Source organism: Chrysemys picta, chromosome 7, assembly GCF_011386835.1.
Source record: "Chrysemys picta bellii isolate R12L10 chromosome 7, ASM1138683v2, whole genome shotgun sequence".
In the NCBI taxonomy this organism is placed as follows: Eukaryota; Metazoa; Chordata; order Testudines; family Emydidae; genus Chrysemys; species Chrysemys picta.
In genome coordinates, this window is record NC_088797.1 from 89,261,896 (window position 1) to 89,278,189 (window position 16,294).

Here is a 16,294-nt window from a genome sequence, read left to right on the forward strand (position 1 = left end):
GACATTTTGTAACTTTGGTAATATCAGAGTCTTGAATAAGCCCCCTAGTTTCTAATAATGGTTAGGAAATGATCAAAGGAACCATATTTAATTTTTTAAAAATAGGTAAGTTACTTTCCAATACTATTTGGAAGTGGACAGGACTAAAAATTGTATTCCATTATTTTATGTCAGGTTCTAACAATCATTTTGAACAAGCTTACAAACACAAGTTTTGCCCTGTCTATTCTGAACAGACAATCCATTGTAGGAACTTATGCAGCCGAAGCAATGTTTAAACATGGACCCTTATCTCTGTTTTTGGCTCAGCAAACACAGGACCTTGGTGATTGCAACTCAACTCTCCCAAACGCTATCCTCTCAGGTTATACAGATCTGTGATTTCCACGCCTTCCCTCATTTCCTTATTTGCTTTTAACAAGATTTAATATAAATAAAATTTAAATAAAACTTCACTAACAAGTTTCCCATTATCAGGCAATGAAATAAATAGGGCAATTCACATCCTCAGACCTATTTTTTCCCAGACATACTGCACTGACATTGGTTTCACATTTTCAATGCTTTCTCTGCAACTATAAGGACTAGAGACGTAACATTTTTAAAATGAAAGTGGAAATTCTAGAGAACAAGATGAATGCCTCAAAAAAGGATGGGTAGGAGGGACTGGGTTGGGTTGTCAACCCATCTCAATCAAAGCCCTGTTTGAACAGAGAACTGTGATAAAGGGACTACCTCCATATTCCAAGCATAATAGTATAGATACACATAAAGAACAGTCCAGATGTTTATGCAGTGAGCAATACTACACAAGCTTTACTGTAGCTGCCCTCTTTTTAAATAAAACAGGAACAATTTTTTGTGGGCTCTCAAGATAATCTGTTTTCAGAAGGGCTTCTGGAGAATAGAATACGAAGTGGCCAAAGTTTCCCCATCTGCCCCCATTGGTGGCAAGAGCAAAAGTATATTTACAAAACAAAAAATCTGAATACACAGAAAAGGTATTTTAATTTCTCTCCTCCTTGTTCAGATATTCTTATCAGAACAGCTTGTAGAATATTCAGTATTTAGCAAATAGTTCTGCTTTAGTTGAGTAAGCAAATATTACCCAGTATCATTTTTTAAATATTTTCCAGCTTCCTAAAAAGGTCAGCCTCAAAGTTCCGAATATCATTTTAGAACTTTGCTGCCTTTAAATTATGATATTTAAACTTAGAACCAAGAGCTTCCTTTGCAATTAAGATACTTCTGGGAAAAAAATTAGTTCAGACAGAAATAAAACAGGTGCAGAAATAACAGATACTATATAAGCCTTCAATATGAATCCTTGTCTTCATCTAGACCCTTAGACTACTGAACCAATGTACCATTTTGCAGGTAAGGAGAAGATCAATCACAATGTTATCCTGTTTATTATGTTCATATGTAAAAATGGCAACTGTATCCAAAGGTAATGATTTAACTTGAGTATTACTGACTCAGTGCAACAGGGTTCAAACTTCGTGTCATCACAACTGAGCCAGTCTACTAGACCATTTCCCTTACCCCTCAAACATATAAACACTCCTGATGCATCTCCAGCAATATGCCTTTTTTTCTAGTCCCTTTTCTATTCCTCTTTGCACATGTTACCCAGCCATCTTTTCCTCTTCTCCTTTTTCTTCATCAGACAGTCCTCCCTCATTGACAGCACAAAACACTGACCACTCTGGTCCCTGAAGCTGGTTGGTTTACACAACCCTTTTATGTGGTAACTCCTCCTAGCCGCACAGCTAGCTCCCTGGATCATCTTTGCAATGGAAAGTCTAGACACCTATAGAAGCAGTGGGAAACTAGAAGCCAGCACCACTTGAACACCAGTGCCCACAGATCAATCTGAGAACCAGTGAACTGGCAAATCAGTATGTGCGTTGGTTCAAAGGGTTATAACAATTTTTCACCTACTAACATGAGTGTATTTCTACATACCTGTTTTTTTAAAAGCCCCAGAACGCCCCACATCAAGAGAAGCAGCAAAACACGTTTCTACAACACACGGTACTGACACAGGTTACAGAATCTCCAAGGGCAAACATGAAATCTGTTTAAATATTCACCATGCACAGAACAGCACGTAAATGCACTCCATCTCAAAATGAGGACTTCAGCACACTGGGAATATTTATAAAAATACGGTAGAACAATTGTTAGCATAAGAAAGTGTTAAAAGCAGTCTAGCCTCATTCTGTTTAGAATGAACAAGGAGGAAAGGAATAGGAATGTGTGCATATGAAGCATTTCCCACAACAGCCAATTATACACTGCATATTGAAAATTAAAACCCCAGAACATGCAACACTGTCCTCAGAAAGGCACTGTAACAATGATACATAATACACAAGAAACCACCACAATAAGACCATTCTATTACTATCAGGCTAAGCCATCACACCCGAATTAATCTGTGCTTGCTAGAAGTCACTATTCAACTCTACCAAGTAGCTTTCACACTCCCTCGGAGTGCTATAGAGAAGACAGGTGGTCTAGTGGTTACAACACTGGCCTGGGATTCAACTCAAGTTCAATGCCCTGCTCCATCACAGACTTCCTGTGTGGCCATGGGCAACTCACTTAGTCTGTTTCAGTAGCCCATTTGTAAAATGGAGAAAAATAGAACCTGCCTACTTCACACAAGTGGTGGGAGGATAAATAAATTAGAGTATGAGGCACTCAAGTATTTATTTAGCCCCCCCCCCCCCCCCCCACCACCATAGTGTATAAGATAGAAGGGGCAGTGGTGGTGGCTGGGAGGAGAGGAGAGAATGATCTTGCATTTTAATATTTGCCAGAACTGAGACAGGTTTCTGAGTCTGGCAGTTGTTTCCTCACCACAGCTGTGTGACAGAGAACAGAAGGAAGCCGATGATCCAGATAAAACCAACTTTTGTGAAGCATCAGTCCTATTTCTGGTAAAACAGCATCATACATGCATCAGACCCTCACTAGAATGCGGGGGTTTGGATCCATGTGCAGTCCCGCGCTATAAGTGAATTTGCGCTATATAGATGTGCGTTCTAGCGAGCATCTGCTGTACTTTGGAAGAATAACTTGGCAGTGAAAGCTACTTGGTAGAGTTGAGTAGTGACTTCTAGCAAGAAATTTTGGCACAGGTTGTCACCCATAAGCATCACTGAATCTACTTCCTCAGTTCCCATCACAGCTCAGAAGGATTTGCGTATTCCTAGCTCTGGAATGATTTTTCAGCAGCACTAGCCTCTGGTAGTTCTCTAAGCCTCTAGTACAGCAGTTCTCAAACTTCATTGCACCGCGACCCCCTTCTGACAATAAATTTACTACACGACTGGGAGGAGGGGGGGGTTCCACCTCCCTGGGGGTGGGGTGGGGAGGGAAGAGGAGGCGTGAGCCCCACCCCCCTGGGTGGGAGTGGAGCTTGGGCTTCAGCCCCAGGTCCTAGTAAGTCTATGCTGACCCTGGTGACCCTATTAAAATGGGGTTGTGACCTACTTTGCAGTTCTGACCCCAGTTTGAGAACTGCTGCTCTAGTAGGTTCCTTCAGAACAGCAACTTCCAGCAGAATTTGTCTATCTGCCCTTCAGGGATACGAGCCCATCTGTATCATCCATTTTTGCTGCTCGTCTCAACTTTTGATCACCGTGGATATATTTAAAATCAGTTTAAGGGAGCTGTTCTCTCTACCTCTTGCAGGACTCACTATCAAAGCAGCCAACGTAGGTATCTACAGTGAGTGCTGCTCTACAGGGACAGAAATCCTCCACTTCATTTCCCTTGCTCTCTTGTATCACCACCCTTCTCTCACACTACTCTGAAGACATTTTTCCCACTGGTAATTATAGGATTAGTAATCAGTTAGAAAATTGTGCTCAACTAGCTGAACTATTAAAGTATGGATTTAAGGATCAGAGCAGCTCATGTGAAATGCATGCCAGGCTCTGCCTTTCAGTGCAACTTTTCCTTAGACTTCTACTGGCCAGAAAATAATTTCACTCATTTGAAATATCATTATGCTTCAAGTGAATGTTACAGACAGGTAACCTTACATCTGAAAAGACTATCATCCACATTAAGAGGAGCTTTTTTCCCCGGTGGAAAATAATTCTCTTTTGAAACCCCTTTTACTGGTGAAGCCCACAAGCATTTTTCCACTTTACTTTAAGAGGTAATCATAGGGAAGCTAATATAGGACTTGAAGTTTTCTTTGTACCACTTCAAAAAACCAAAATTCCTAGAGATTCCCTAAAGGGTAGAGAGGTCTAGTTATCATTGCTGCCATCATCAGAATATAACATTCAGCCGCTCCCCTTCAGAAGCTGTTCATGGAAATCCATGAATAGAGCGTGGTCTGTACACCTGAATTAGAAATATTCTGCCACACTGTATTTTACATAAAATATTTTATGAAGCGTTTGAAATCCACACTGGTGGATATCTGACATTTTCTCAACTTGAAAATTAAAAAAATTGGGAAACAGATGTTTGACCTTATTTTATTACAAATGAACAGTTAAAAATGGCAATTACATTTACTCCCCTTTCCTAGCATTTCTAGTCATTTCTTAAAAAGTTGAATGTAACCTAGTCATTGGGATATATGAAATATCACTTTCCTAACATTTTTATATACTAAGGATGGTCTAAATACTCTTCCTTTAGAGAAAGAGCAGTGATTAAAATAAAAGCAGAGGCTGATATTCCTGAAGAGGAAACACTAATATCATATGCTATGGATTCTAACTGGCTGCCTCAAAAATCACTAGTTTCCTTGAAAGCTGTGTCAGACTGGCTGGATATAGTCTTGTACTGCATACAGCAAGGCCTGACATGCCTCTTCATGTGGCTGGCGACATGCCCCCGTTTACACAGTCTGCCACGTACTGCTGAGTGAACAGTAGTCTCCTCAGAGAGGAATGCTGTAATTTAGAAGGGCAATGACTAGGAAAGAATGCCTGTAATGTTTGGAGTGGAGAAGCAGACATCTATTTAAAAAAAAGTAAATAGAGCAGAGTTTCTGGTATTCAGTAGTAAGGATTTATCTGGAATCCAAACCAGCTCAGTCAAAAAGCCCTAATAGGAGGATATTTCCTCAACAAGTCTATTTACTACCAATCCTTTTGGAACAGAATTTCTAGTAATCTAGTATTTAAGACTTCATACTTTCTAATGTAATTTGTAGTAAGCTTCTTGTTCATAAGGGTTCTAAACTCATTGCTTACATAACTAACTAACTAAGAGCTAAGGATTTGGGCGGGGGGAGAATATTTTGCACATTTTGTCTCTGTAAACCCAATTCATTTTTACCCCCTTTTAAAAAACACTATTCAAATGCTGAGGTTAAAACTATGACAAAAACCTTTTAATGACAGTCTCATTTGTTCAAAAGATAATTTAATCAAACAAAATGTGGATCTAATTTTCCAATGAATGCTGGATTTTATATTAAATCAACTAGCAGAGTAAATGCACAACTGGTTTGTGTTAAACCTATAATAACAAGGAATTTTTGAACTAAAGTTCTCAAGCTCTCTAACTCATGCCGTTGTTGCTATTCATTATAACAAATCTCAAGTACTTAATTTTAAACACAAGTTATATTGGTACAATGGCACAAATAAGTGACCAGTGCAATCCTTTCTGAAACTTAGTTTAGGTGGGACCCTTCACTTTATTTTAACAGTTTTTTAGTATGCTAGTTGTGTTATTCAGGACCATGCAGACAGAAAAGCAGCAGCAGCTTTCCTTTTAGGTAGCAGGAATGATTTAAAAACTTCCTATTTAAGCAGCCCATTTGCACCAATATGTGCCAGGTAATTTTTAGGCCACCTCATCTCTTCTAAATAGGAATAAGCACAAGAAAAATATGTATAATCTTTCCCCATCCCAGATTTGCAACTAGAAGATTTAACAGGCTAGCCACAAATCAGATTTCCTAGATGTTAGATATACCTTTGGAACACATTCCCCTTACCTCTTAGAGACTCTGTAATGTGCTGTGGTCAGTTTCCCAGTCTGAGGGTCATGTACAGTAGCCCGGCTCAGCTACAAAAAGAGAAAGGACAAGGGCTTACTCTGGTAGTAGGCTTCTTTTTGCCAAGCCACGGGTGACTGGAAGGGTTTCCGATTGGTCTGGATGGTATGCAATGCTCTCAGATCAGCAGCAATATTTAGAAGGGAGACAGTATCTGCAGCTGCCATTTCCAAAATCAAGAATTGTGTGGACAAATTTGGTTAGACTGTCCTTTCACTTTTTTTTTTTTTTTTAATTAAACTAGAGACTTTCTGCAAATAGTTTATAGTGCTGAGTTTCAAAGAAAATTCCTCCATATCCAGAAGTTTAATGTTCTTTTTTGTTTTAGTTAAATACTGAAGAACAGGATTTTTGTGAGGAAAACAAAACAGCTAATGAAGGACTAGATCTTTACTAGGCAGCTCCTAAAGATGTCTTTTTAAGAGGTGCAAGTGCTAAGACATTTTATCAAACTTTTTTCAAAAAATAAAAAACTCAAGTTCACAAATCTGCAATGCTTTTCAGCAAAATGGAGAGAACTCGGAAGCCTGTAAAGAAGAAAATACGGCTTTCTTCAAAGTTTGAGTTAGGAGGCAAGGAAAAAAAAAACCCAACAGACAGGAGGAAGACAGATTATCTTGGACTAATGAACAAATGTTTCTGCATGCCAATGCAACTGTTATACAGGATAATGTGACTCCACTTCTGAATGCAAGGGATTCTCAGAGTCTGCCAGATTTAGCAAATTTTTGTTGGCATATGTGGTTGGGGAAAGCAAATATAAGGTAACCGCCACTGAGTTTTTGCACCTGTGCACAGTCTATGCACCTGTGCAAATACTACTTAAGAAAACGAATATTAGCTAAAATGGCAAAAAAACAGAACTTCTAGTTAGAGGAAAAGACTGAGAAACTCAGCAGTAACAGCCTGTTACAATATCTGTACATATTAAAGAGATGGTCTAGAAAGTCAGAAGTATCTTTTTAGACCACCCCTATTTCCCTGAATGAGCAGAGAACAAGCACTCATTACAGGCCCAGAATGTTTGGTGTATGAAGTCTCTTACCTTTTGCTAATTCTGTAATGTGCCGTCTCCAAGACTCCCGTTATGGGGTTTGAAATGGTGGCTCGCCTCAGCTGTGAAGCGAACCAATCAGAATAGTTGCATTACAAAGTAAATATTGCATCACATTAATCCGACCAGTCAGAAACCTACAGAGGGGAAAAAATTTCCACACAAGCCATGCACTTCATCCAATCAGTTTCCATTGTGGTGTTTTACAGCAAAAAGAGTATTTTTGGGGTGGCAAAGGGGGAGAAAAATCTTTAACACTAATAAAAAGGAGATACTTCAGTTCCTTCTTAGAGAAGAGGGAGTGGTACATTTTTTCCTAGAAGCAATACTCCAGTTTCTCGGGAGCAACAAGAGCAGCTGGTTAGATAAGTAAAGCTATTTCCTGTAACATCTTTCAACTCCTTTATAGTCCAAGTGGCAACTGTTGAAGTCGTACAGCATGTATGTCAAAGACGTACAGCTCTTACTTTGTTAATGATCTACTGTACATCCAGAATGCACTTTAGAGTTAAATCATCAATAAGGAACACACACAGTAAAAAGTTTTAACCGTGGGGGGGAGGGAGGGGAGAAGGGGGAAAAACCATGAAGGAAATCTTACCTTAGAATCTGAAAAATATCTTTAACTTATTAGCTGCATTAGCTAAACCTTCTACATTGATTGAATAATTGATCTGTATTTTGCACACTGTTCCAGAACGCAGCCCCATTGGCCACACCACGATCACAAATCATGTGAAATACTCCCCACATTTTTGGTCATCCAAAAATAAGACTTTGGTCCAAGACTGTTCTGGGGCTTCTTCTCCAACCAACACACTGTACCATTGTCAAGTAATTTGCTTCCATCCCGCTCTATTCAGCGTCCCATTCTGCTCCATTTCCACAAGATCTCTTTCTGCCATACGATGTCATGGCAACACCACAAGAAAACTGCTTGTTGCTACTGCCCATTCAGCTACTATACAGTGAGCCATAATTGGGAAAGTTTCAGTTGCAATGCCCCAGCATTAGAAGCACTAGAAGGTCATTGTCATAGACTGTGTTATGGTGACTCCAGGCCAAGGAGGGTTTATTGAGTACCGTTTATGTCAATCTGGGCAAGTGTTTTACTACTAGTTTTTATTTGTATTTTGCAATAAAGGCTCAAAGCATCTCAGACCTTACTGATTCAAACAAAGTCAGGGAATCCCTTAATCTGCACTGTTCACCCCATTTTGTCCCCTGGGTAAAGTGGCTGGATCATTGCACACAGCCTACTACTCAAAAACAGACAGTCTCCAAAGATTGAATTAAGCTTTTCTCATGCCAGCTGATGACAAAGGAGCAGAAGACTGGGTAGTGATTATATACCCTTTCACTTCTAGACTCTAAGACTTCTGACACACTCACAATGCCTGGAATACAAGAGATGAACTTTCAGCCTCAAAACATAGCCTCATGCAGCATCAACCACTGAACCCTGCAATGTCTAGGCTTTAAGTTTGAATGTTCCACATTTTTCAACATAAGAGATTAGTACCCGTGATTGGCACAGTTTTGTAACAGACTGACTATTTATCTGATTAGAAAACAATGGTCCCAAAAAGTTTAGTTTAAATCTACTATCATCTGTGTATCGTTCTTAGACTTTCTGTGATCCTTATAACAGAAAGGTTTTTCTTTCCACTCCATAAAGAACAGGTTAGTTACACTCCAAGGAGGCAACACCAGTGTATCCTACAGCAACAATGCAGCCCAATCATCAGTTGGATCATTTTCCATGATTTTGTAACACAATGAAATAGGAATTAGCACACAAACTGGGATCCGATTCCTGATGTGCTCGACATAGGAAGCATAGGCAGGAAGAGATGTTTTAGGTGTAAGGAAGGAGTACAGCACTTGAAATCAGATCCACTGCTTTAGTCTGGGGTGTTACCTCAAGAACAAAGAGTGGCAGGTGAGAGAGCGCCTACTCTTCACTTGATGCTCTTCAGTACTCAAGTTGGTGGCTAACAAAGGCAGCACCATTCTTGACTTGATTATGGATAAGGCCTTTGATTTGCTTGAATAAAGGAAAAATGGTTGGATAATTTCTCTTAGATAATTCCGATGCACCTATCCACATAGAATTTATCCTTCATTTGCTCAGCTTGCTCCCAATAAGTATCTATTTAGCATAAAGAGAAAACATGCTGGGGAAATGATGCACTTATATTGTTTGCATCTGATTTCAGAAGTAGTTGGTGACCTATACAAGCATGGATTAACTAGAATAGCTTCACCTCAAGTACAAGTCTTGAGATAGAGTTAAATTGAGACAAGTTGTGTTATATTTACTGCCTTGCTACACTGCAAGCTTCCTAACAGATTTAATCTGTCCTGGTGTTGCAGTTACCAATCATATTGTTACTTCTAGCAAGATAGCTTTTTTGTTTGACCTGGGCTCGCATGGCTGCCTTGACAATAAGCCAGTCCTAGGTTACTTCAGATTCAGAGACTGGTCCTTTGGAATCTGGTTCTTGAAATAAGATTGGAAAGTTGAGGTGATGAAGTGGGAGAATGAAGGTTATGTTAGTTCAAACTAAAAGAGGCATAATAGGTTGGAAGTTAAATGGAGCTATGGTGAGCTTTGCTGAAAAGGACTTATGTAACTGCCCCAGAGCACCTCATGGCCCTGAGTCAGTTTCAGATGACTAAAGAAGAGTACTACTATTCTGTAGATGTCCATATGGTAAATGATTATCTGGTGTCCATGACCACATATGGTGGCTCCTAAATGGCATCTCCATACAAATCATTATCATTTATACGCCATAGTGACCTGTGACAAGTATTCAACATAAATTAGAGTGGAAGTAGCGGCGGCAGTATACTGAGGCAGGCCAGTTGTAGTAGGGGTAAGTTTCAGGCTGTGACTATTGTGGAATTGAAGGAGGTTCTCTTCTCCTCCATAATAGCATCCACAAAAATCTTATCCAGCAGAACAGTTTGGTGAATCTGCTGTGCCATCTCCTGGGAAGAGATTCTAAGGTGATTACATTTCCAACTTTCACTGAGAGTTGACCAGCTTGCCACTATAAGCATTGCAGAGAGAGAGAGAGAGAGAGCGAGTGTGTGTGTGTGTGTTCATTCACCCAAGCTAACTTTACAAACTCCTAATCAAGAGGTGAATTGAGCTCATGCACATACAACACTATAGATGGCACTGAAGTTTCCAAAACAAGAGAAAACTGAAGCTCTTTACCCTTGGCTTTGCTAGTTCTTTCACGGTTTCAATTTCTTCATCAGAAATAATTTCAAGGAAGCGAACAATCCGAGGTTTGTCCCATTCATCCTCCTGTTTGACAGGACCCAGAATGTACTTGGGATTCTGGTTTCCATTGTAATAGCGACAGAAGAGCTTCTTCTGTCTCCGAGGCGTCTGAAATCAAGATAGAACAAAAACAAAAAGAATCAAGTGCTTGCTCACATTAACACCATTACAGGACACACACACACACACACACACACTTTCTAAATTTTTTTATATAAAAAAATTACAGTGACAGAAATGCATCTAATGTGACGCAACTGGTGAGGGTGTGTGCGTGTGTGTATATATTTTTATATATATATATTTTTTGTTTGTTTGTTTTGTTTTGTTTATTTATTTTCACACCATGGAACTTTTTGACCTGTCATATTCCATCTATAAACCTGACCACTTTCTCTGTTGGTGTTCTTACGCATATTCATATGGCAAGCATATAACACTACGGCTATGTTTGTACAGTTCACCCAGGTCTGAGTATCCAAGTTAGCTTTACCCAGCTGTGAATGTCCCCTCTGCCAAGCCCTACCCATGGTGCTGTGTTATGACTGTCTGGGGGAATATCTCATTTTTCTTTGTGCTGAGATGATCTAGGATTCTTTCCCAGACAATTGCAGGAAAACTATCTTTTGGGGGGAATTGTGGGAAGGGCATTAGAGGACTATCAGGACTTGAATGGTTTAGCCTACATCCTCACTGCAAAGAGGGTGGGCTCCTGCCCAACAAAGTGGAGCCCAGGTTCTAACCCACATTCCTAGCTGGGATAAGCTAGCCAGGGCTTAACACACCTACAAACCCAGTGTGGACAGTAGGGGGGATAAGGCTAAAACCTGGGAAAGATCAAGGGGTAGACTACGCCGCATAGACATATCCTTAAGGGGGTGGGGGTGGTTCTTCAGCAAACATTAAATTAAATATAACAAAAATTAAACAATTTATTTATAATTAGTTAAACTGTAAGTCAATGAAGAGAAATTTTGCATATGATTACACCAAATTCAGGAAGGAAGAGGTCAACCTTCTAGTTCCTAAACAGCATCAGCTGAACAGTATTTAGACATTGGATTGAAAGAGTCCACCATCACTTTTTGGAAAACCTAGATGAATGAATTTATAGTCACTTAGACTATTCATCACTGCTATGATTGGCATCAGCCTTTTCTTCTTTCTGAGAAGAACAAAACACAGTAATTCATTTCCCCTATGCCTACTTGTACTTTACCAATTGAGGAGACTGGAGTCTCCTCAGGGAGGTCAAGCACAGTGTTTGAGAAACCATGCTCTCAGCAAGTTTAATATTAGACACATCTTATAGCAAACATTAACTGTAAAGTTAGTCTTAAGATGAACAATGTTCAATACTGTGTGTAATACAATCTTTGTTGTAATGCAATACTCTTATTTGATTCTCAGTGCACTAACTGGTATTAAAATACATTTGTAATAGGGTTAATGGGCAGCATCCTCACACATGGGTTACTATTTCTTCATTCAGAGATGTTGCACTGTCCCTCTTCATTCCCTCCCCTACATGTCTATACTCATTCTATTGCTACAAGGATTTCCTTATGTTCAAGCTGCACACAAACTTCTTGCAAATGCTCATCAAAAATGCTTTGAATGTAGGCCACCATATAGACAGGAGTAAAAGGCAAAAAAAAAAAAAAGAGTGTTCTAAAGGTGAGCCAGCTCATCCCTGCAAGCTGACTGATCTTCCTTAGAACGAGCTGATAACTTCTAAATGAGTCCTGCATGAGTGGTTCTGTAGATTAAACAAAAAAAAAAAAAAAACCAAACACAAACAGGCTAGTCCACTTTACCATTTTGAGACCCTCCCCACGGCACAGCATTTCATACTTCTGTCTCTCTGGCAGGTAATCTTTGCTTGGTTCCTTTTTCTTAGTCTTTGATTCCTTGTCAGTCTGGTTATCTGTTTTGGTAGTAGACTTATTTGCTTCTTTTTCTTTAGACATGATATATTCGAAGTATTTTAAGTTACCATTTGCTCTCTGATGTTCAGGATCTAATGGAGAAGAAAGGAGAGGCACCACAGATAAGTTTGCAACTTGTAGAAGTCAACCTGAAAGGGCATAGAAAAGCAGCTCCTTGAAAAGAAAAAACGCTGTTCATTTTGGGACAGATGTTGTAAAAATTAATGCTTAGTGAGCCAACATGCTTACACAGTTAAATCAGAACAAAAATATAGCTGAAAGCCTGACCCAATTCAATAAGTGACAGGTTGGAATGTAACACATTTCTGTATTCTCATTGCTCAGGGAAGCAGAGAATGGGCAAGGAAAAGCTTAGCTTAAGCCAGCAAAATCCAAGGAACTGACACCTCCACTGGAAGCAATACTACACAGCAACAGTTAAGAGATAGAATAAACTTTAACTGGTCCATGGGAGAGAGAGCCTGCAAGACTATAGAGGGCTGGTCCACACTAACCCCCCACTTCGAACTAAGATACGCAACTTCAGCTACGTTATTCACGTAGCTGAAATCGAACTCTTAGTTTGAACTTACCGCGGGTCCACACGCGGCAGGCAGGCTCCCCCGTCGACTCCGCGTACTCCTCTCGCCGAGCAGGAGTACCGGCGTCGACGGCAAGCACTTCCGGGATCGATTTATCGTGTCTAGACAAGATGCGATAAATCGATCCCAGAAGATTGATTGCTTACCGCCGGACCCGGAGGTAAGTACAGATGTACCCAAAGGGACACAGAAGTGAGGAGGTTATGGCTGCAATGTCCCATCAGGAAAGCCAACAGGGAGAGAGTTGGGCCAGGAAGACTGACAGCTGACAAAATGTGTCAGACAAAACTGCTACTTTAACAAGCTACGCCAGCTCATTCCTCCATTTACCAATGAAGGGGTTTTACTGCTGTGAAAGGAATAATTCAGAATTAAGAGTAGAACATCCTCCTTTAGGCACTCAGATACCACACTAATGAAAATGACAAATCCCTAGATATACTATGCCATTGTGCTTAAATATCACTAGGCAAGCCATTACTGGATTCTATATTTGTTGTCTTTCAATGATTCCAAATCAAAACTGCTCAGTCCGCAATTTAAAAGATAGTTTTCATGGGCCAAGTCTGTAGACTCAATATCGGTTTTTTCAGCCTCAGGTACCATTAACAAGAGAGATCCTGCATTCTGTACTCAGGTTTAAACAATTGGGTTTATGTACACGTAAGAACAGAATTCATCTATAGGAAAGTGAAGCTATACTGACTGTATAACTAAGAGGAATAAAAAGACAGTAAAACTAATTTTAGACAATATAGAAAATAAAGAGATGACTGAACATGATGTTCAGATACTATAGCAATGAGAGCGATAGGAGTGCCTAGAGAGAAGGGATCTATACAAGAGCAAGTGTTGAGCAAGCTGCTATTTTTACATAGTACGTTAGAACAGAACGCAACTTCTAAATGCTTAAACATGCAGTCACTGACATATCTTGGTTATTAAACATTAATTTGACGCAATATTGCTATGAAACTAACACATTAATCAATTTTTAAACCTTTGTAGCTATGCAAGGCCAAAATGGATTATAAATCAATTTATAAAAATACATTGGGGTTTTGAATGCCAAGTTTAAGAATACAGCATGTTTGAGGCCAAGTTTATAATCCCTGTAAAAAGAGTTTTAGTCAGTTACTTGCATATTTTTCTACATTATCATTTGTATTAAAGGAGCACCCAAATGCTTCAACGACAATCAGGACCCCCTAGGGTTGCCAACTTTCTCACCGAACAAAACCAAACACCTTGTCCCGCCCCTTCTGAGGGCCTGCCCACTCACTCCTCCATCACTTGCTCCCCCCTCACTCACTCATTTTCACCGGACTGGGGAGGGTCCCTTTTCGACCGAGTGTTCACTTGAAAACTGGACACTTGGCAATTCTCCACTGCGCAAGATATTGTACAGCCACACAGGAAGAGATTCCATGCCAAAAGAACTTACAACATAGCGGGAACTGCCCAATTCTGCTAGAAGTATGTGTCTCTTCCTTTAAGGATGCAATTTTTAATTTACCCTTCTTGAAAGCAAATGTATGCAAGTAGTAAAATTTAGGCCAAAATAGAAACAACCATTCCCCCAAATGCAAACTCCTATCCAAAAAATGAACTCAGATGTACCTCAAGCAGTCAGTTTCATGTTACAGATCATTTCTTAAGACAGGCATACTTTTGTGGCCCTCCTCCCTTGCCAAACCAGTGCGGATCACAACATCCTTGCAGCAGCTATTATTATTTGAAAGAGTAATATTAGGGAAGATTATTTTCATCATCGTTTAATACAATGGGTGTAACTGCTTGATTGGATACCTTCCTCACCCATTTTATTTTGGCAGAAATTCACCTGTATGACAGAAGCAGCCACCCACAATTACTCTGCAAAGCAAAAGTAATCTACAGACCATAATATGAAAACTGCTATATCACAGAATTTCCTTACCAGTTTTACAATATATTGTGGATCTAGTCTCTTAACAACATACCCAGCTCAAGAAGTCGCTTGGTGAGCATCATTGCTTTGTCCAGGTCCCCCTGCTGATACACAGCATAACTCAAATAATCTAGAATGGAGACTTTGTCAACAGTAGACACCTCTCCATCATCAAGCTGTTTCAGAGCTTGCACCATCCATAGCTCAGTATGATAGTAGTCTGCCTCGGTGTATGCAATCTTGCCCAATTCAAAGCAATCTTCGGCTGTTAAAAAAGACTTGTGCTTTACACCTATAGAAAGCAAGAAACAAAGTATGTAGGATTTGGAAACATAATATTCTGAATTTTCTTACTACCCACTGAACAAATTCAATTCTGTTTAGTGCTGGCACCCAGAGTTTAGAATGTACTTACCTTTGCATCCGAAGAAGTGAGGTTTTTATCCACGAAAGCTTATGCCCAAATAAATCTGTTAGTCTTTAAGGTGCCACCAGACTCCTTGTTGTTTTTGTAAATACAGACTAACACGGCTCCCCCCTGATACTTTACCTTTGTTAGTGGCTATATTGTTGAATCCTCAGAAGTTAAATCCCTGGAGCATCAAAGTCCACATAACAAAATGCATATGCATTGAGATACATAAAATTTCTCAGTGACTAGTCACTGACAATTCTACAAAGGTTTTTATGACTGAAAAGCACATTATGCAGAAGCAATATTGACCTAAATCAATTTAAATATATTTTCTTTTCTACCAGTAGTAGTTTTAGAAATGGTTCAAGCATTGGTCCTAGAGCCTGGGTTAGGCACTTTCCATATACATTTTATTTATTTCAAAAGCTTGTCTGTGCACATCTTGTTAGCAACTGGCAAGCTGATGAGGGAGAGAAAGAAGCATCAACTATGATAATCAGTAACTACACAACTGGTAAAGGTTATGAAGTAACTCATGTTTAGAAGCAGAGTCTAAAATGGCCTCTATTTGAAAGTTTAATTTGAAGTCTTTGTAAGTAAATTACAGGTTTCTATTTTTGCCACTGTAATTCAGGGCCCATTGAAGAATCAAACTCTGTCTTGTAAAAAGGGAATAGCAAATATTTGGAAATACAGGGTGGAGTAAAAGAAACACTACAGAAAAATGCAGTATCCTTCATTGTCCATGACATTGTATCAGCTTAACTGCTTTTCGTTTACACCTGAAGTTAAAGTAATCATGAACATAAATTATGGATTTCATTGTTTTCTATTCTTCAACACTTGAACTCTTCCCTGCAACTTCTCAAGGTTGTGTTCTAACAATGTGATTTTCTGGGGTAGACAAGCCCTGAGAGACTAACCTGCCAAAAGAATGAGAGTGGAAAAAGGAGTTCTCTCCAGCAGTGCAAGATCATTTTTCCATTCACTGTAACTAAACCCGAGATGAGCTTTTTCAGGGTTT

At 39.5% G+C, this 16,294-nt stretch overlaps 1 protein-coding gene across 1 annotated transcript in view; it reads right to left on the reverse strand.

Annotated features, from left to right (window-relative positions):
- The window catches only part of P4HA1 (prolyl 4-hydroxylase subunit alpha 1), a 59,521-nt gene that overhangs the window by 20,244 nt on the left and 22,983 nt on the right, over nt 1-16,294 (reverse strand). Inside the window, 4 exon segments of the mRNA XM_005301734.5 lie at nt 5,984-6,054; nt 10,327-10,503; nt 12,213-12,415; nt 14,908-15,147. Coding sequence (XP_005301791.2) covers nt 5,984-6,054; nt 10,327-10,503; nt 12,213-12,415; nt 14,908-15,147 — 691 coding nt within the window.